Source organism: Columba livia, chromosome 3, assembly GCF_036013475.1.
Source record: "Columba livia isolate bColLiv1 breed racing homer chromosome 3, bColLiv1.pat.W.v2, whole genome shotgun sequence".
NCBI lineage: Eukaryota > Metazoa > Chordata > Aves > Columbiformes > Columbidae > Columba > Columba livia.
In genome coordinates, this window is record NC_088604.1 from 105,024,592 (window position 1) to 105,047,287 (window position 22,696).

General features: G+C 42.9%; 1 protein-coding gene across 2 annotated transcripts in view; it reads right to left on the reverse strand.

The window, feature by feature from the left end:
- Nucleotides 1-6,450: 6,450 nt before the first annotated feature.
- Nucleotides 6,451-22,696, reverse strand: part of KCNK12 (potassium two pore domain channel subfamily K member 12) — a 29,398-nt gene continuing 13,152 nt past the window's right edge. Inside the window, exons 2-3 of one of the 2 annotated variants that reach the window (XM_065058743.1) lie at nt 16,684-17,575; nt 6,451-13,025 (exon numbers count right to left, since the gene is read on the reverse strand). In XM_065058743.1, coding sequence (XP_064914815.1) covers nt 12,989-13,025; nt 16,684-17,575 — 929 coding nt within the window. In that variant the 3' untranslated portion in view covers nt 6,451-12,988. Of the gene's footprint in view, nt 17,576-22,696 lie in introns of both variants that reach the window. The other variant, XM_065058744.1, reaches the window with a different exon arrangement.

Consider the following 22,696-nt stretch of genomic DNA (forward strand, 5'->3'; position numbering starts at 1 on the left):
TTGTAACTCTGAAAAGGTGAAACTTAGGGCCAACTCTTCTCAATTTTGACAGCACCTGACACCTTTTTTGGTAGGGTCTATCACACACATTCACTGGCCATTTGGGGATGCAGCGGATGACGTCTCTCCTGGAAAGGGACCTTATGTCTGTGCAAGACCTCATGGGTTGCAGGGGGACCAGCAGCCTCCAAGTCAATGCAGCAGTATAGCTGTGATTATAGACACCCAAATGTCAACAAATTCCAAAATAAAGGCTTTCATCACAGTGTTAAAAACTTCATACATGAACCATTTTGAATGCCTGGAAGGTGACGATCTAAATATAAATCTTTTTTTTTTTTTTTTTTTTAGCTGATTCCAGGCACATATGTACAGCTTTGGCTGACTTTCAAGAGAAGTCTGTGGGAACATCTGACAGCAAAATTAAGTTATATGTTTCTTGTGGGAGTTAGTTTCCTACGAAAACTGTAGGCGCCTTGTTTCCCTGGCACTCAGATTTTTAAACCTAATCCTAACAGGGTATGAACTGCTTTTAATTACCCCCAGCGACAGTATTTCATCTTTTGAAGGAATCTGCAAGGGAGCAGAGGGGAGCAGTGCAAACGTGAGGGTGTGATTTATTTTTAGAGCTGGTGTGATGATCAGATCAGCTGCAGAGGTTTTGTCACCGATTTTAGCAGGTCACAAATTCACACATTATTTTTGAATTAGTTGGGGAGAATAAAGTGGTGGGAAGGAAACCATAGACCTAGAAGCAGGCAGAGGAATAAATGGGGTAAGAGACCAATTAAATCGGACAAAAGCAAAGAGACAAACAGGGAGCATGGTGAGGGCTTTAATGACTTCCACAGTACATTTCAAGGGTATTTCTCAGGTGAAACCTTTTTTGGCTTGCTCATTTATATAACCTAATTTCTACCAAAATAACTAGTTACATGACTAGGGTGAGCAAGATTTTAACGTTCATGTAATCTTCCTATATAAATGAAATAGTTGTACTAATGCGCTTTCCAGATAGGGTATAGACTTGGGAAGGAGGTGATGGAGTATTTCTTGGTGTGTGATCCAATGCCCACTGGAGGTGGAAGGAGAATCACAGAATCACAGAATCGACTGGGTTGGAAAAGAACTCAGAGGTCATCGACATTGAGTCCAACCCTTGGTCCAACTCTAGTCCGTTTACTAGATCATGGCACTAAGTGCCATGTCCAGTCTCAGTTTAAAAACCTCCAGGGACGGCGAGTCCACCACCTCCCTGGGCAGGCCATTCCAATGCCTGACCACTCTCTCTGTAAAGAATTTCTTTCTAATATCCAGCCTAAATTTCCCCTGGCAGAGTTTAAGCCCATGCCCCCTTGTCCTATTGCTAACTGCCTGGGAGAAGAGACCAATCCCCACCTGGCTATAACTTCCCTTCAGGTAGTTATAGAGAGTGATGAGGTCACCTCTAAGCCTCCTCTTCTCCAGACTAAACAACCCCAGCTCCCTCAGCCTCTCCCCATAGGTCTTATGTTCAAGTCCCTTCACCAGTCGTGTTGCTCTTCTCTGGACCCGCTCCAGCACTTCAATGTCTTTCCTGAACTGAGGGGCCCAGAACTGAACACAATACTCCAGGTGTGGCCTCCCCAATGCAGAGTACAGGGGAAGGATCACTTCCCTTGTCCTGCTGACCACGCTATTTTTGATACAGGACAGGATACCGTTGGCCTTCTTGGCCACCTGGGCACACTGTTGGCTCATGTTGAGCTTCCTGTCAATTAGTACCCCCAGGTCCCTTTCTGTCTGACTGCTCTCCAGCCACTCTGCGCCCAGCCTGTAGCGCTGCAGGGGGTTGTTGTGACCAAAGTGCAGCACCCGGCATTTGGCCTTATTGAACTTCATCCCATTGGAATCAGCCCATTTTTCCAGTCTATCCAGATCCCTCTGCAGAGCCCTCCTGCCTTCCAGCAGGTCGACACTAGGACACTTGGACCCAGGAAAACGCAATAGCTATCATTTTAATCCGATGGAGTTTGCAGCTTGGTGGCTGAAACCACCAAAAAATGTAATACATCATTAAACCCCAAATCATGCTACACAGGGTCTAAAGAATCATCTCGAATTGCCTCATCATGTGTGTATCACCCCTTGTGCAGGATTGTACCCACTGTGTTCACTGCTCTTGAAACTAAGGCCACGTCTCCTGCCATGCCTCAGTGAGCTGGGAGCAGGGTGGGGGTGTCAAAAATGCACGTGTGCCCATTGCGTTGGGTGCTGGAAGGGAGGGAAGTCAGAGCAGCACAGCGGCGAGATGCCAGCGGACAGCCCGATGCCAGGCTGGTACCAGTACATGTGTATGATAAGATCCCAGCAACACATTTGTGAACTTGAGGTGGCCCCATCATCACTGTATTGTAAATGCCTTGCAATGTAACACAATGTTAATAAAAATAAAAGTGGTGTTCCCCAGGGCTCAGTGTTGGGGCAAGTTCTGTTTAATCTCTTTATCAATGATCTGGATGAGGGGATCGAATGTACCCTCAGTCATTTTGCAGATGACACCACATTGGGTGGGAGTGTTGATCTGCTGGAGGGTAAGAAGGCCATACAGAGGGATCTGGACTGGCTGGATTGTTGGGCTGAGGCCAATTGTATGAGGTTCAACAAGGCCAAGTGCTGGGTCCTGCACTTGGGTCACAACAACCCCAGGCAGCGCTACAGGCTTGGGAAAGAGTGGCTGGAAAGTGCCTGGCAGAGGCAGGGGTTGAGCGTGTTGAGTATGTGTTTGAGCCTAGTTACAATGATTTCAAATTAACGGTCCAAAACTGCAATTACTTTTGCACCAACCAAATATAAACGTAATGTAAACATAAATGTAAACATAAACATACGTATACAAATACCTCCATACGTATACATATACCTCCATACATACGTATACATAAACCTCCATTGGACTCTGAGGGAAATATAGTTAACAAAGATGAGGAGAAAGCTGAGGTACTTAATACCTACTTTGCCTCAGTTTTTACCAGTAAGACAGGTGGCCCTCAGGACAACTCATCTCTGGAGGTGGTTGACAGAGATAGGAAGCCAAATAGGCCCCTTGTATTCCAGGAGGAAATAGCTGGTGATTTACTGAGCCATCTGGATCCTCACAAGTCTATGGGACCAGATGAGATCCATCCTAGGGTGATGAGGGAGCTAGCAGAACTTGCCAAGCCGCTCTCCATCATCTTCCAACAGTCCTGGCTCACTGGGGAAGTCCCATATGTTTGGAAATTGGCCAATGTTACCCCAGTCCACAAAAAGGGCTGCAAAGCTGACCCTGGCAACTACAGGCCTGTCAGCCTGACCTCGGTGCCTGGCAGGGTTATGGAGCAGATCATCCTGAACGGAATCACACAGCACCTTCAGGATGGACAAGGGATCAGACCCAACCAGCATGGGTTTAGGAGGGGCAGGTCCTGTCTGACCAACCTGATCTCCTTTTATGATCAGGTGACTCACCTGGTGGATGAGGGGAAAGCCGTGGATGTGGTCTATCTGGACTTCAGCAAGGCCTTTGACACTGTCTCCCATAATATACTCCTGCAAAAGCTGGTAGCCCATGGCTTGGACAAGTGTACTCTACGCTGGGTTAAGAACTGGCTGGAGGGCCGGGCCCAGAGAGTGCTGGTGAATGGGGCTGCATCCAGCTGGCGGCCAGTCACTAGTGGTGTTCCCCAGGGGTCAGTGTTGGGTCCAGTCCTGTTTAACATCTTTATTGAGGATTTAGATGAGGGGATTGAGACCATCATCAGCAAATTTGCTGATGACACCAAGTTGGGAGGGAGTGTTGACCTGCTGGAAGGCAGGAGGGCTCTGCAGAGGGATCTGGGTAGACTGGAAAAATGGGCTGATTCCAATGGGATGAAGTTCAATAAGGCCAAGTGCCGGGTCCTGCACTTTGGTCACAACAACCCCCTGCAGCGCTACAGGCTGGGCGCAGAGTGGCTGGAGTGCAGTCACACAGAAAGGGACCTGGGGGTGCTAATTGACAGGAAGCTCAACATGAGCCAACAGTGTGCCCAGGTGGCCAAGAATGCCAATGGTATCCTGTCCTGTATCAAAAATAGCGTGGTCAGCAGGACAAGGGAAGTGATCCTTCCCCTGTACTCTGCATTGGTGAGGCCACACCTGGAGTATTGTGTTCAGTTCTGGGCCCCTCAGTTCAGGAAAGACGTTGAAGTGCTGGAGCGGGTCCAGAGAAGAACAACACGACTGGTGAAGGGACTTGAACATAAGACCTATGGGGAGAGGCTGAGGGAGCTGGGGTTGTTTAGTCTGGAGAAGAGGAGGCTTAGAGGTGACCTCATCACTCTCTATAACTACCTGAAGGGAAGTTATAGCCAGGTGGGGATTGGTCTCTTCTCCCAGGCAGTTAGCAAGAGGACAAGGGGGCATGGGCTTAAACTCTGCCAGGGGAAATTTAGGCTGGATATTAGAAAGAAATTCTTTACAGAGAGAGTGGTCAGGCATTGGAATGGCCTGCCCAGGGAGGTGGTGGACTCGCTGTCCCTGGAGGTTTTTAAACTGAGATTGGACATGGCACTTAGTGCCATGATCTAGTAAACGGACTAGAGTTGGACCAAGGGTTGGACTCGATGACCTCTGAGGTCTTTTCCAACCCAGTTGATTCTGTGATATACATATACATATACATATACATATACATATACATATACATATACATATACATATACATATACATATACATATACATATACATATACATATACATATACATATACATATACATATACATATACATATACATATACATATACATGCAGCCCTTACCTGAGGGCTGGATCCTGCTGCAATAAGTTGGATGAAGGGCTGTTTTTACACTCCTGCCCCTGGAAAGGATTTTGGGGGGCTGGAGGCAGATGCATGCCCCAGCTGTGTACCAGCACCGTGTCTGCTCCTAGAGGGGTCACCAAGGGGCTGAGTGAGCCAGCCCAGGCTGACCAGAGGGCAGCACAGATGAGCTTTCCCATAGTGGCAGAAACAAGGGACATCGGCTCCCAGCGAACCGGTTGTCTTCTTCCACCTCGTGAGATGCACCAAGGACAGATGATTTCACAGTGGCCTTTTGCCTATGCCAGCACAAGCCACTTGAGAGATCTCAGGAGCAGCTGTGGGAGCTCCTGATACTGCCTGTCCATGTGAGTTTTCTCTTTCCCTTGTTTGCTTTGCTGCCTTCTTGGAGAGAAGAGCTCAGTACCTTTTCTTTTTTGTTTGTTTTTCTCATTAGGAGATGTGCTGAAGTATCTGGCGGCTCCTCCAGGAAGGGATATATTTGCAAATCAGGAAGGTACCAGAACAGTAATATCAAAATGGAGTGGTGTAGAGAGTGTAATTGCTATTTTAAAAAAAAAGAGAAGAAAAAAAAAAGAAAAGTGTTTCTGTAAGTTTGAATATCCATCAGATTAGGATAGGGAAGGTTCCCTCGCCCTGTACTCTGATGGAGAATTTTCTGGTTTGAATTTTGAATAAAATGAAATATTCTGTAAATCTTAACTTCTTTGAAGCATGGGAGAGATCCCAAATAGATCCCAGGGGAATTGGTACTCCTAGTGTCAGCATCTCTGAGGACACCTACTATCAGCGGAGTCAGTGCTAAGCAGCCAAGAGCTTCCCTCTCCCCTTTGCTGCCTGGCCCAGCGTCACGTCTGGTGGCTGCAACTCATCAGCCTTTAGACTTTCTGCTGAATTTGTGTGTGTGCTGGCAAGCAGGGGCTGTCACAGCAGTGCTCGCAGGTTGTGTCTGACTGGACGCTGTAGCAGCGGCTGCCATGTAGAGCATGCATCCCAGCACCAACTCTCACTAGGGTTTGTTTTAATCAGCTAAGGAGATTTGGGACAGAAAAATGTGTTTTGGCTGGGTTTATAAACCTGAAAGGTTTGCACTTTGGGTCCATGTTATTTAGCAAGATTAGCAAGCCTCCATGTCTGGTACAGTGACATTTCTTTGTTTGTAGTGTGATTGATTTTTTTAAGCACCTTTCTAGTCAATACCAGAATTTCCAGGATTTATCTTAATACCTTGGACAGATGGATCCTATCGATTTGAATGGGAGCTGGGGAGTGGGGATATATAGGGAGTTCTTTATAACTGTTTACAGAGCAAACAGTTTCCATCTGCTCTTGTATTTTACTGTAAAGCAAAGGATCAGTCAGCTGCAGACTTTAATAGATGACCATCATGTACATTAGAAGCATGTCACACTAGTTATTATCCTCCCCAGCTCTGCTTGACCGTACATGGTTTAGTCAGCATCTGGGGGGGCTGTGGGGTCTCCCCTTACAGCTCCCTGGTCTCCAAGCCCACATGTTTCAGAGAGGATCTCTTAGTCAGGAGGTGCTTCTGCCTTACCCCTTTCCCCATGTTCAGAAAAGAAAAGTACTTGCATACACATCCCAGGCAACATTTTTCCTCCTGTTTATTTAAAAAGTCTTTGTAATAGCGTAATTGCAACAATCTGAATGTCACCTAGAATTTGACTTCCTCCCAGATATACAGAACTCAGACTCGGTTGCGTATCACAGCATTAAAACCACACAGGAATGTACCCTGAACACCATCAGTGAGTTCTTCCATGGTCTCATGAACTACCAGCTCTACACATCCTCCACCAACACCTCTGCGTCGCTTTGTAATGCGGCTGCACATCAGCCCTCTCTGCATCCCAGCTCCATAACTGTGCTTCTGTGAATGAAGGGGTGCCAAGTCAAAAATACCCATTTTTGTTTGCAAACTGTATATAACATACTAGTAGAAATGTGATCTGTATTTAATTGGCTTAGTATATGGCTTTTAGTCCTCTTCATTCAAAGATCTTAGAGTGGAAATATCCTGAGCTGATGTCAAAAACGGGACCATTTCATTAAAAGCACTTACAATTGCGGTATGCACTGGAGGCAAGGTTCCTGTCAACACAGTATTAAAGCATTTTAAAAGATGCCACTTGATTAAATAGATTTTAATCTTGAAATTTATTCCAGTTTGATGTTTTGCTGGGAAACAGCATCTGAAAGAGTAAAAATCTATGCTTTCTGATCAATGATTTACCAGAATTTATGCCGCTTCATTTCATTTCTTGACTCAGTAAACACAACTGAAATTGTGCTGGAAAAATACATGCAGCTCCTTTTGACTTCTAGCAAACATTTAAAAGTCATTACATCTGCTTAATTAGGCTATTTACTACCTGCAATTCAACTGAGTTATTCCAGACTCAGGCAACGGCAGCATTTATTTCATAGAACCTACCAGCTCTTTCAGCTTGTTTAAGTAATTTCTGTACCATTCAACCCTTTGGGAGTATGTTGAGTGATGCCAGGCACTGGAACCTGCCGTGGCTGTTGCTGGCCAGAGAAATGCCATTTTTTCTGACCAACACTCAGCTGAAATTCCTCTTGGGTGTTACGATAGTCCCTGGCTAATCCCCATATCCACCGGTGACACTAAAAATCTTATATAAGACTTGCTACCATCCTCTGATTTCAGCTCTGGAGATTTCCTGAACAGTGTAGAAACAGCTGCAGAAACTTGTTCAGAAAGTGCCAGCTTTGGTGCTGCAGCTGTTCGCAGGGCAATGTTCAGCACCCCAAACATCCACCTGCTGCTCTCCTGAACCCAGATTTCTCCCACTGCTGGGGAAGCAGCTGGCTGCTGCAGAGGCAGCTCTGCTCACAGCTTTTGCATATGAGCTCATGGCCTCATTTAGGATTACTTTTGCTTTTCTGATACGCTAATATTGGGCGTTTTGCTTTGTTTTTTTTCCCTCTTTTTTTTTTTTTTTTATAGAAAAACCATGACCACTTGAAGGTCAACTGTCAAATGGATTGAATGATCAGCATAGAAAAATTGAAAATTATGACATCTTGTGTGTAGGCTGTGAATAACGGGCAACACCCTTTTGATCATTAAAATAGAAAATGCTCTCTATACTTTCTGATGTTTTTAGCCCATTAAGAAGGCATGGATACGACCGCACTGCTGATGATTTGCACCACTTTCCTGGCAGAACATTTGCTGGCTGCAGGCCAGGGGCTGGCGGTGGGATGGGTCCCATGCCCCAGGACACTTGGCCGGAGGAGGCAGCTGCAGGTTGCCATGACATTTGGCTCCTCTCCAAAAACCACAGACACCCCGAGGCAGGTCCATTTTCTGCTGGGGACTGGACCAGTATTCAGGGTCCCTTGACCACGGGCGCGCTTACATTGAGGATGGAGGCAACTCCATCGCTGAGCACTATTCAGACTGATGCATGTCCTCAAATACACTTTGATTGCATACAGTGAAGAAAATATAACTCTTGACTTCCCCAGTGGTGTCAGAAACAGAGGCTTTCCCCTTGAGATGCAGGTGCATGGAGCATTAGAAACAAATGCTACAGTAATTTTGTGGGGCGTGCCTGAGCTTTGGGGCCCAGTTGTGTATTTTAGCACCTTACTTTCAGATCAGAGCAGCACTTTTGTTGCTTCACTGTACTTGTAGGATGGTAAGATAATTTTTTCCCTTTTTTACTGATAAAGATCTCTTAGCAAATAAAACCAGAATTGGTAACTGATTCATCGTGTAATATTTATATGTGCTGTCATCACACAGAAGTCCTAAACAAATCTCTCTATAGATTTTACGAAGAAAGCAGGATCACAGCATTACTGCTTTGCCAGCGCTGAGGCTGAAGATAAAATAAGTTGATAACTGCACCTGTGTCCCAAACACTCCAGTGTTGGGAATAAACCGAGGTTCAAAGGTGGCCAGGAACAGTCTAGCGCAGGCTACAGCACTATGATGTGCGTTTCAAGAGTGGCTCAATATAATGTCAGTCTTTTTTCTCTTTTGCCTTTTCCAATAGCACAATTGCCAGCAGTCGTAGCTGCGTTCCAGTGGTTAGTGGTGAGTGGAGCTCTATCATTTATATCTCTTTGCCTGAATTAGAATTACATTAGCATGCCCTTAGTTTGCAATTGCCAAACAGGTTTGGAAGGTCTGTACATATAATTGTGTTTGCAGCCATCTGGTAGCCTCAGTTTTAATCCTTCTAGAAGTTTGATTCATAGGAGTGAACGTACAGCATGGGGCATTTTCCAAGTGGGATTTTCATCCTTCTGACTATCTTTTAAAATTTTTAAACAAATTAGATAAAATGGGCAAATAAAATAGGAAGGTCTTTTCACTTAAAACTCGATCTTTAGCATCTTTCATTGGGTTCATGTCAAGGATTTCTGTTGGAAGGAAAAATTATCTATCTTCCAATTCCAACCACGACAAGTAATTTACACTCAGACTTTACAAAATAATTTTTAAACCAAAAAGGTTCAGAAAAGTGTCTGATTTTGGTGTGTCTGGGAACATTTGCTGATTTATTTGCTAGTGTTAATATTTCAGCTGCTTGTAATCAATGCAAATGGTAAAGTGATACCAAGCAGGAATTAGCAGAACACTGATCATTCATTTTGTAATTCACACCTAGTAGAATACAGAAGTAAGCAAACACCAAAATCAGTAGAATCAACTGCAGAAGTAAAATTCTTGATGTTTGTAATAGCAGATAATAATGCCAGCTCAGATGAAGATATCTACCACGCTGTGCCCCTTTAAAAAGAAATAATATAAGCAGGAATACTTTTGAGGAGATAAATTGTAATTAAAGTATTTTAAATTGGCTTGAAATTTTGAACTAATATTTTTGTACAGGGTATACAACAAAGTAGTATTCTAGTGAGCTATAAGGGTGTCTATATATGTAGAGAAATCGAATTTTTTATTTTTGTAAATAAATAATGCCTATATACACACAAAACTATTTTTTTCAGATGTGCTTTTGATACTGAGGTTTTACAATAAAATTGGAACTTAATTTTTGCACTGCCTGTACAGCCCATGGATGTTACTACAGGCAAAAATTTTCTAGACATCATTTTAGTTTCAGGGAATAAAACTGATTCACTAGTACAAAAATTAGGAAATGACAGCCATTGAGACAAAACTTGGGGTTTGAATTGCACACTGTCAGAAATATCAGTATTTTTTTTTCATGTTGTTTATTGTGTATTATTATAAAAGCATTAGTTTTGCATTGACTCACTGGCTTTACAAAGTACTCTTATAGTCTGCAAAGTACAAAGAGGCTACAGGAACACCTTTGTACCTCTCAGACGGTCTGATAAAGCATCAACTGCTGGAGGCCTAAGCCTGAAAACACATGGGATGATGATGTTACACAATTTCAAATCCACTCACATCTTCATGCTGAGCCCAAGCTTGTAAGCTGGCTGGGACACACCTGGGCATGGCGTGGCCGTGGGTCTGGGGGGACTAGGGACATGAGAATCTGCACCTACAATGGACCCAAAATACTGTTCATCACTGCAAGGGTGATGGCTGCTGCAAGAGCATGGCTGCTCTTCCAGTCGTAGGCTGGGTGATCTTCTTCCCAAAATCAGCCCTTGACAGTGTTCACCTCCTAAATGAAGTGTGGATGGTGAGTGCAAGCATGTGGTCCCTCTCTCTTCCCCCTGTTTCTCACAAAATACTGCATGTTCCAGACAAGGTAGCTGAGCCTCTGTGCCACGAGAGCTACTTGGGGATGTGACAGTGTCTCACCATTTTGTGACGGGGCATCATGCACATGCATATGGAGAGCAAAGCAAGTATTTGGTTTTCTGCTGGATTTGTTGGAAAACACTCCCGAGCCTTTCCCTTTCCCCACACTTCCCATTCCTTGATAACAGTACACTTGCTGTACCTTAGGAAAAGCTTGTATCTTTTTTCCCCTCATGCTAAACTGTCAGGCTATTGTGTACTCTGTTATAAACCGTATCCATATTTACTGTCTCTTTCCTATCCCAAGGAAGGACTAAATACAACAGACAGAAAGGCTGCAGGTTTGCAACCCCAGTTAAAAGTAAAACTACACCATGTTGGTTCCTGAGAGCTGAAAGTTTGGATTTGATCCTATATCTCTTTTTGGCTATGCAATATTTAGGGAATTGCCTTTTTTTTTTTTTTTTTTTGACACCCAAAGGTATATTCTAATTCAAGGGTGGATATTATCTATTTAATAAACAAAAAGATTAAGAAAAAAGGCATGTGTCTTTATTGATAGCTGCATTCAGACTGTGGCCGTGTAAACTGAAGTAGTCCTTCCCCTGTGCCATTGCTTCACAACATATTTACAATGCATAATGAATCACTTGCTGTGCGTATCCTATGTGTCAGATCTCAGCGGAATTGGCTACACCTTCCTGCATCTTCCAAAATGTAATGCTTCTGTTTTCCTTGCATGAGCATTCACAAACGCAATATATGAGCTCAAATGTGGATGTATTCACAAAAAAGAAATCGCATATTGGTTGTACAGTGCGTAATGCACACTTCATTAGTTACTTTGTGTGAGTCAAGTATTAATATGCCCTAACTGAATTTATTATGTAACATAACATCTATTGTATAATTTAAATATAACATTGAAAATGTGTGTTGGTTTGGAAAGGCACATTAGTAATCCAGTTAGAGCAGAAGCTATATCCATAGATTTGCTAGCAAAGTATGATTTTGTTTAGATTAGCTCTGAACATTCATTGTAATAATTAGTCACTGAATATTTTTCAAGTTAAAGGTTAGAAAAACACAAAAAAATGAGAACAGTCTCGTTGTTACAGCTAATTTCCATATGATTATAAATTTGGCCCACATGGGCAATCAGGTTCATAGCAGGTCCATGTGCCTGGCTATATGGCCTCCACTGCTGCTGAAGTCCTCCGTTCAGTAGCAAGTCAAGACATGACTGAAATATAGGTAAATGGTCATAGTATACCCGAATTTTCACCCACAGAAAGCTGGGAGAAGAAGTGACTATGGGCCAGGGCCAAAGCTGTGCGGGGACACCAGCGCTACAGCAATGGGCAGCAACCCTGTGCATCTCTGGGTAACCCCAGCATGGCATTAGGTGGTCACCGAGAGCTTTAGTGTAGTTTTGTTGCCTTTCCTCTCTTCCATGAGTAAATTTTGCTGCAAGCAGAGCTGGCAACTGCGTTATCAGTTAGCATGTACATGTCAAAGAGGCACAGATATCCTTTATAACAGACCTTCTTCTTTCCATTTTCAGTTGTGCCTACTGCTGCATGGCCCCCCAACCACTGCCTAAAGTACCTTTGTACATCTTGCTAGCAGTAATGGAGATATTTGTGCAATGCTTCTTCCATAGGGTGACAGGGAAACTATAGCCTCATCCTTCAGAAACGTCTGTCTGCAACTGAGGTCAATGAGATTGCTCCCCTGAACATCTATGGCATCTGAAGGACATCCTTCGCATTGCAAGGAAATAAAAAACAACCTGAATTTTTTGCACAAAATGAGAATTGTGTTTGCAGATGGGAAGAAACCAAAGAGAATCAGGTGACATCTCAGTGCAACTCCAAACTTTGTCCAAGACACACACAGGGAAGACCAACCCCAAGAAGCAGATGTAGCAACTTGCCACACTACAGGTTTCACAAGAAAACTGTTCCCTGTAACCATTCTGCCCTGAGTTCCAGGGGAAAGATAAGACATCGGTTGAATTTGGTCATTGTCCCTTATAAATTTTTACTTAAATTTTAATTCTTATCTGCAAGGTATTAGCACATGGGCCAGGTGAAAACAATATCTCCTCCCTTCTTGTTGGAGGTCGGAGCAGCTCATGCCTGTGCAATCGTTGCTCTCACTAGGGCCTGGCTCGCAGAGAAGCCCCGAGTCCTGCAGCTTTCTCCTGCTCCTGGATGCTCTTCTCAGGCTCAGACAGCAAAAGTCCAATGAGGGACACGGGATCTGGGCTCCCATCTGTGCTGCCCACCTGCTCAGAGCGCAACTGGGATGTCTGGGTCTGTGCCAGGTAGGAGTCACTGCTGCTGTGTTGCAGGGTGGTGCAGAGGGGGTAGTATCAGGGAAGATGAACTTTTAAGTCCAAAGTTAATTGCACTCTTTCGAGGCTGTCCAAAAATAAAACCTGGAAAAAAGAAAATTTCAAGAATGTAATACAACTCCCAAGTCACCTTAAAAGAAATTGCAATCTAGTGCAGTGTACTTTCACTGTCCCACTCTCTTCCTTCAGTTTCCTTCTGATTTCTTGTGCTCCAGGCCTGTGTCCGGGTATTGCAGGTATCTGTTTTGTCTGTGAAAACGAAACACCAGGAGGAATTGCACTTGGTGCAGCTGGTGCATGTTTAGCATTTAATTCACAAAAAGAGTAGTCTGCCCCAGGGAATCCTGAGCTGGACCATGCACAATCAAAAAGACGAGTTCAGTGCCCAAGTCTGGCAAGTTTAAAGACAAGTTGTCATAAAAAAAAAAGCTAAAGAAAGAGCAGGGAGGACTAGGAAAGACTGATCTCCAATTTCCTACATCATCTTGGCTCATGTACTCATGCACACAGGTGACGGTTAGCGGGCAGAAGAGTAAAGATTTGGAGCTTGGTTTTCACTCATCCTTGAAAGATAACTTGCCTACTGAATGTAAGGCCACCCCTTGTAAGATGCTCCCCAGTGAGAACAAGCTCATTAACCATGCTCTGTACCATCTCATAAAATGGCCTTGCTGAGCCACATGGGTTTGGGGATTTGTTATGGGGGCCCATATATAAACTGGGCTTCACTGTGGTTGAGTTGTGTCAGCTTCTGGAGATACGTGCACTGCATGAAACAGGGGCACTGGTAGACACTTAGGCATGCCTTTTATATATCTATGAGGCTAAGGAGGTGCAGAATGGAGTTTATCAATGATTTTGGGAGTAAAGAAACCTTAGACTTAAGTGCACAGAATAGCAAACAGATGCCCAAATCCCTTGGGGAACCCAGCCTTAGGAGCTAATCCAACTCCTCTTGGAGTCTATAGGAACTACAAAGGGTCCTGCAATGGCACCAGTGTGACCAATGGTACCAAAAAGGCTTGGAAACATTCAAATCGTATTACACCAGATGGCATGTCTGCCTTTGACTGGACTCAGAAGAAGTACAGAAATAGCAGAGGAGGTACGTACAATTTTGTATTACTACACTGTATTTCCAGGCAGGAATAGGTAGTTTGAAAACAATTTATAAATATTTAAACAGGTCCCTATCATAGTTATAATATTTATCCTTTAAAAACAGCTTACTGAAAAAATAAAACCCCTTAATTTGCAAACTTGTTATCATAAAAATATAGTTCTTGAGTTCACAGAATGTTAATGCATTTGAACATGTTTTATGAGTAAAATAATAAACCTAAGTAATTCTGCTGTGACCTGGGGTCCTATATCTTCAAACTCCTAAGTCCTTCGGGACAGAGTCTGTCTGCCTTGATTTGCAAAGCACTTCACATAGCGGCATCCATTCTAATGAGTAATAGTCTCCGTAATGGCAAATATACCAAGGCACAACCCTAAGAGATGTCTTGCTGCAAAAAGAGAATAGGGCCCCATTCAGCCTCTTAAGAAACAAACATATAAATCTTCATCATTAAAGAGATTTATCCTTGTGGGTAATCCTGAGGGAAAAGAACAAATTTTCATTCCCTGTCCCTGCGGTTCTAAAGATGTTTCCTGCATCTCTGGAAGAAGCCTTCCTGAACTGGGTCTTTGTGGTCAGTCTTTGAATCTTTCCCAAACCATGACCTGCCCCTACACATCCTGCTTAAATTTAGCCTTCATTGGGCTTCAAATTAGGATCACCAAACACTTTGACCTCTGTCTGATTCTTCAAAGGGCCAAACAAATGTAGCATCTGAGGTAGAGGCACTCAGACACATGGACCTTAGGGAGTCTCTCTGCCACCAAGGAAGCTCCTGCCAGATGAACATCTCTTGAATGCTGTCTCTGCCATACCACGTACTCTTAAATATGAATCTGTATCAGCTACAAACAGAACACAAACATCATTGAGTGTTTCTGGCCAAACGCATCTTGATAAAAGCTGTGACTATGTTTATAGTATGATGCAGATCCAGGTGTGACGGTTTATCTGCTGCTCTGATTTCATCTCCTTTAGGCAAAAGATACAATCACTGCAATACTTCAGCTGGCAGGCGCAAGTGTGCAAGACTTCAAATGAAAAGTTAGTTTTCCAAGGTTAAATTCCAAAATGTTTTCCACTACTGCAAATTTAAAGGAAAGCAAAAAGATGGATCCCCCAAACCCATGCAAAACAAAGTAAAGTAAGTAAACAGAGTAAAACATCTATGTGAAACTTCATGGAAATATTTTCAAACATTTCTAATATTCCTAGTTTGTTTGCATCAACTTTTTCAATGTATTCAGCACTCAACCTAGTACTCATGGTCTTGTTTATAATTTCCCAAGCAGTTTTCAAAAGCAGGCAATTGTGGCTTCTCAGACTCTAAGCTTAAGTTTTATTTCTTGCTGGAATCAATAGAAGCCTTTTCATTATCTCCACAGCATTAAAGGAGTGGCATAGTATAGAGAACTTAGAGAAACGATCCAGAGCTGTGCATGTATTTCTGAAGGAGATTTGCAGCAATTCCTCTGCACCTGTTGGTCATGCTAAAGTAGACACTTAGACCAGGTTTGCTTCAGTGGTTTGGGCTAGCACAGGTTAAATATGACTTAAGACAGAAGCAACAGCCTAAGGACAATTTATGAAACAGCTATGTTTTGGGGGAAGCCAGCTTCTAGGGGAGCTCCAAAGCAATGCTCTTCTGTGTAACCTACACAATGTGGGAAACAAGTACAGGGTTGGGGCCCCCAAAGAACTGCAAGGAAACAATTTCTGTGAATCTCTGCAGCAATATTGCAGAAGTAAAAGATGCAAATTTAGGACAACATTACATTCATTTTAGCTACTTATTTTCATGTAAAAGAAATTATTTGACACCAGACATGCATACTGGCTTCTCTTGCATTAAATGAAGTCAGTACTAAAGTTGATAATTGCCTGTTTTCAGTAACTCAGTAGGTAGGAAGAGTTTTGCACATTCTAACATTGTTCTTCATAATCCCCTGGCTTTTAAGAGTTAGGTAGTAGGTAGCGTTTCAGACAAGACTGGCTAAAGCCCATCATTTCTAGCCAGGGGAATTCAGCCCATTCAATCCTCTGCCATTGAAATCAGTAGGATTATTCAAGTGAAGCACAGTCACCCTAAATCTGGTGTAACTGCAGTCACCTACATGTATGTTATATACAGGCCTGCTATGAGGAATTGCTGAAGAGTATTGAGCACAAAGTTCAGGGCCAGATCCAGACTTTAACAAACTGTGAGATACTGGTTTAGCCAAACCTTATTAACCCCAAGTTTGAATCTGGAGCCAAAATTGCCCATTTAATCTATTTTAACAGAGTTTGTGTTCAGGTTATGTTCTGGAGAAGAGCATGTTGGTTTTGACACCATCCTAACCATGCACACCATCCTTCTACAATTGCATCATATTCTGCATCAAAGACATGCAAGTCTCTTCCAAAAACCCCTTTGGGGAAAATTGCAACATTACAGTAAAGATGTTACTGCATATTAGAGAAGACTTATAAAACCCCCAGAAACTAAAATGCTGAACACCCAAAGAATACCAAGACTGTCTCTGAATTTAAAACTTTCCAGTAGCTTACAGTGACAATTCCACCCCAATCACCGTTTTATTTTTATTAAATAAACAAAACGCATTTCAAAAACTCTACCTAGAGTCACTTGTTTCTGCCAAGCGGTTGTTCATGATGGCTAGAGCACCCACCCCTGCAGAGAAGCCGTTTTGTCTCGTGTTGATACAAACGTTCCTTGGGTAGCCGTTGGCTGTCTCAGACAACTGCTTTTGCAAAATGGCCAGGGAGACTTTATTTGATGCCGTGAGCTCCCTCATGGAGATCATCTCTCCAGAGAGCCTCCTCCCCTCCGTGTCACTGTCGTACTGTCCATCAGCATCCACTGAGATGTTATGTCGACGCAGGCGAGCTCCTGGAGTGATGGCATTGCGACGTCCGAGGCGGGCACTTGATTTATGGCACTTTGGGCAACATCTGCATTCAAATTTTTTCAACACCCAGTTCAAAACTTGCTTGATTACGATTGAGATGACGTTAAAAAGAGAGTATATGCAACATACCCCCATTAATATAAATATGAAGTTTCCGAATCTGTATAATCCCTGATTTTGATACGCAGCATTTTGGCTGCTTACAAAATCTCCGAAGCCGATGGTGCTGAATGTGACAAAGCAATAATACAAGGAGTCAACGTAGTTCCATCCTTCCACCGCCGTGTACATGGCAGAGGCGCAGCATGAAAGGGTGATAGCAAAAATTCCCAGAATCAGCATTACGTGGTAAACGGACGGCTTCCAGCCCACAAGGCTGCCCACCCCCGACACAGCTGGGCCCCTTCGGAAGTTGGGAGGTAGGAGGCCACTTCTTCGCAGCTGTCTTTCATGGCACGCCTTCATGATAAACGCCAGGAGGGAGATAATGCGCTCCAAGAAGAGGTTGAAGAAAAGGATAGTTCCGGCACACCCGAAAAGGCCATAAACGATTAGAAATACTTTTCCAGCCACGGTTGCTGGTGTGGTCATTCCAAAACCTAAGGTGTGGAGATAAATGGGTAATGTTAATGACATATAGTTTTTCATGTGTAAACTCAGGACATACGTAATTTAACAAAGGTCCTATCTCACTGGACAGGGAGCGCTATCTCTCAGTCAGCTTAGCCCAGCACGAAACCAAGTTTTGTAAAGAATGAAGAAGGCACCAGAAAGCTCAATGAGATGACTAAAACTCAAGAATGGGCAAAAAATCCTCGCAGAGATGAAAAGCAGCACATTAACAGAGCAACAGGACTCTCTAAATGCAGGTGGCAGCATTCCGGAGCCCAAACCCCTTTGTGGCGGGATGAGGTGAAGAGGCCACTTCCCTGCTCCGTGTGTTTGAGCCAGTGTGGCCTGACGGAAAGTTTAAGCTCTCTGTTCAGAAGCTGTAACCCAGCATAACGCTTCTGTTATCCAGGTCTGATTATACCATTCCTGCTGAGAAGACAAAGTTTTCTGGTTGTGTAACAGGAAAAAAACAAAACAAACAAACAAACCAACTCCCAAGCAAACAAAACCAACCAAACACCTGCCCCTCAACCGCCGACCAACTAAACCCCAAACCTCCCAAATACTGAATATTGTTTTAAAAATAACAGCACTTTAAAATCTTAACCAAATCCCAGCTGCAGCCAGCCCACCTGATACCATCACAGAAGGAAGGCACAACCATCAGTGAGATACCCCAGCTGCAGACTGGCAGCACTAGAATCTTGCAGACTAAGTACAGCAGGGAAAAACACTGCTGCACAGTTAAATAGAAAAAGCAGAGTATACAATCTCTGGAAAGATACACCAGCAATATTAATTCACCTCTTCTTTACAAGAATTGTCTTTTGACATTACTCATACACATAATCTTATACATAAACAGCAATGCCTTGTGGCTACAGATGCTTAAATAACAGCAAAAGTGATCTTAAATTTGCACGGAAATAAATACAGCAAGTTTGTTCCATGTTACATGCTGACGCCAATTACTTTATGAAAAAGAATGACATATATTTCACATACTATCAGGAAGATTCTTCTGAAACTCAATTCTGTAGGTATTGCCCTTGTTCTGCTATTGTTCCCTGTAAAAATGCTCAGTAGTTCAGTCAAAAAGCATATTGATGGGATTGAGGTGACTGGTCACGTCCCACAAATAAATAACCACATCTAATCTAAATTAATGGTTTGTGAAAAATCCACACGAAGAAATTTCTTTACTTTGTTGTTCCACAAAAATGCTGAGCGAGTAGCATTCAGGGAGGTAAATATCAACATCAGACCACATCAAGGAAAGTTTGCAAAGAAAAAGGCAATTTTAGCATAGAGCATAATGAAATAATTAAATCAAATTTATTATCGTGACACACCTTTAAACAGCAACAGGAAAATATTCCCTATGATAATGAGTTGAGATTGCTGCTTGAAATCTATTAATTTATTTTCGTAATGGCTGTATTTTCCTGGGTAATTTATTTCTGCTACCTTCATACTTCATCGATACAGAATTTTGCATTTGTTGATAAAAGAATTTAAATGCTCTTGACAAGTAAACTTGGAAATATCTTTCAAATGACACAAAGGTGTGTAAGGAAAGAGGTGGTCCCGCTCTCACAACAGATTTGGAATGCTTGGAAGCATCTGCACGCCAGCAATTTGGACTGCACTGCATCATCAGTACAGTCAGTAGAAGCAGTCTCTTCTCTAAATGACAGTGAAAAACTTACACGGTTCTACCAGAAAATAAAATTACCAAATGGGTCAGTGGATTTTGTTTTCTGGACCCACAGTCTCTCCATTTTGTTGTGTGAGAAGACCACCTTTGAGTAGATCTCACAACGCTGACCTTGGGGCGCCAGGCCTACCACAGGGGAACGGGAAGCTCCTCTCAGTTCCTTCTCCTCTGTGGGGTGAGGCCGTTATCTGGGTCGGGACGGCTGCTCATGGGAACCTTCTCATTTGGTGATGAATACCCATTAGTGCCTGGTCCCCAGAAGAAGCTGGGGAGCCTGTTGCAGTTGCTAGCTAGTGACAGCCAGCCAGCTTGTTATGGAGAAGGCATCTGTTCACCCATGCCTTGTCAGCAAAGCATATGAACATGTGCTTCACAGCAAGCATGCGAACATCACCATCAAAATAAATGGGTTTATTGTCACACATATGGCTAGACACACTTATTAATATTAAAAAAAAAAAAAAAGAGATAGTGACAGTTTGGATTAAGTTGTAAATGTGCTGAAGCTTTTTTAGTACTTTCTGGTGATCATTCATGAGATCTGGTGAAGTTTTACATTTTTGATGCGGTTTGTTTAAGATTTCTGAGGCATAATTTTACCAAAATTCGGTACATAGCTATGCATTGTGAAAGGACCCATCACAGCAATGAGAGCGTTAAGACTTAAATAAAACAGGCAGAAGAGTACGACCTAGGCAGACATTGTAACTTCATTCAGCAGCGAGCAGACAGAAGTGCACTTGTACTCTCTGTACAGCATCTTCCTTTGCCAGCTGTGTTTGTCCCTGCGGCACCACCTGGACCATGAGTGGTTAGTCCTGGTGTGTTCTGTACCACACGCCTGAGCTCAGCCCCTGCTCAAGGCTAAGTACATCCTGACACCTGTGTGAAACAAATTCATCCAGCACCGCCTGTGCTTCGGAGACAGAACAAGAAAAGAACCACGACGCTTTGCATTTTTCATAGCCCTGACACATACTGTACAGGTACTTTGGGGTTGATTTTGTGTGACTGAGATACAATATTTCAACCTCTCTCATGCTAATTCAGCCCCACTCTGACCCACCACTTCAGATACAAACTCTGTGGCAGCATTAATTTCAGCTGTTTGATACTTCTCCCCAAACACACGGAATTAGTAGAGCTGAGTTGATAAAAACTCTCAGACATCATTTATTCTTCAGCAGCCTCTCACGAGTAAGTGCTGGCAATTAATAAGTCCCTCATCCTCACGTGTATAATATATTTTGTGGTTACTACTGTGCTGATCTGAATTTTTAATTTACTTAAACTGGTGACAGATTCAACAGGTGGTGCAACTGGGCAAACTCGGGAAGGCTTACGTGCCTTCTAATTGCTCTTCCATTCTTTTATTTTACCCTTTTTTTATGGTTAAAAGAGATGGTTGGTGCCAGAAACCAAAAAGGAACAGCAGCTTTAGTACCTGTGAATTCTTCTCTCAGACCTATTGATGTGGCAATTACCTTGTCTTACCATATCTTGAGATTAAAGGAGGTGACAGTTTTCAAGTAAAGATGTATTTACCCAGAGATGGCAGAAAGTTTTAGTCATCTCAAAAACTGAACACAAGAAAGTCTTCCCGCCTTTAGCACGGCATCGCATGTCCCTGCTTCTTTCAGCCTGCCTCTCAGCTCTTATGCAGATGTCCTGCCGTAGTGTTGCCTCACACGGCAAGTCAGCACAACTGAGCAATGATTTATAACCCCAGAGCGTAACAGCACTTAGATCAAGAGAGCAGCATCACCTTTATCACCTCATAATAATGCTATTATACTTAAAGGAATCAAAAGAAACTAAAATAGTTGAATATAACTTCTTAAACAAATGATTTCTCAAAATAAGCAAAACTCCTGCAACCAGAATGGTGCTTCCAGAAGGAAAGAATCTCTTGCGATATGAAGTCTAAGCTCTTGAAGGGTATATCCCCAAGAGATGGGGTTTACAGAACGCAGATAAACTAAGATTAGCCAATTTTGTTTTATGTCTGTTCCACACTTGCTTTACTTCATGGCTTTCCATAGTCTTACTTAGTCTTTATGGACTAACACGTATACTGCACCAGGGAAGACTATCATAATCAGAAATTTGAAGCTGAAATTCCCTATTTGCGTTCTGGCGCTCCCTTCAATCCCTATTCCACCTGTTAGCATTTCATCTTTATTGCCTCTGACAGAGTCATACCTGTATATTTCACAACTACCTCTCATTTATTCTATAGCTCCTTACCACCTAACATCCTGAAACAGTTGCCTTGGATACAGGGTCACAGCTCAGAGACGACAAAACCACCACAGACTGAAACCCTCTGCTGCATCCAGCGCTTTCACCCAAGGAGTGAGAATATGAGGCCGTTCTTCCACCGAGCTTTGCATTTTCAGACTATGAATGAAAAAGCTACTTTCCCTTTAACAACTGTCAGAATGCTTTATTAAAATACCCTTCTTTGGGCTTAAACTAATTTTTTTTAGAGCTTTTCCACTGCTAGAGCCAATATAAATGTTGCTGTACAATCACATTTATTTTCAATTGAAACAGAGCTCCTGAACAGTAGCAGTCTGTCCAGCATGGTGTGCATTAAGACACTTTAAGTTAGACTCAGCTGAGTCTGAAGACACGAGATGCCACTGCAGCTTTTAGGGCTGGCCTAACCTGTATTGCACACAAGCTTACAGTCCTCTGTGACCCACCTATGGGACCGGATATCCCATGAAGAAAATAACGAGTAACAATGCAACCAAACACTGACTTCCTATATATAAATATATACTTGATAATATATGCACCACTTCAAGTTGAAAAAGGAGGCTGCTTCTGGCATTTCCTAACTTATTTTGTAACTTTAATAACATTCTTTTAACATGGACTTGTTCCCCCAAAGCCTACAGTAAATAGATGGTCAATGGTGCTGTAAATTTGCTTTGTTGAATCAAGGTGGGCTAAAACAGGTTTGTTGGGTTTTTTTTGCTAACTCCCATGACTGTTCAGTACATAAAAATGTGCATATGTGCACCCAATCCACCACAGGATGCCAGAAAAGATGCCCAGTCTGCTCTGAGACCTCAAAGAGCACCATGATAAACTTAATAAATGTAGTTAAAAACCATGCAGTCACTGCTGTTGCTCATTCTTACATCTCCACTGGTGAAACATTAGCCAGGTGTTTGAGACAACTGCTACTTGAAAGGAGCCATACTGGCAGAACGGAGCCAAGAGATGATTAATTGAACATTAATGAGTTTCAAGGAGCTGCAGGCAATTATTAAAGGCTTTCTAGAGTAGCAATTTTATTGTGTTTACACACAACTGTGATCAGGTTATCAGTTATCCAAAACACTGCTACGCTTAACATCAGTGAACAGCAGAATCAATC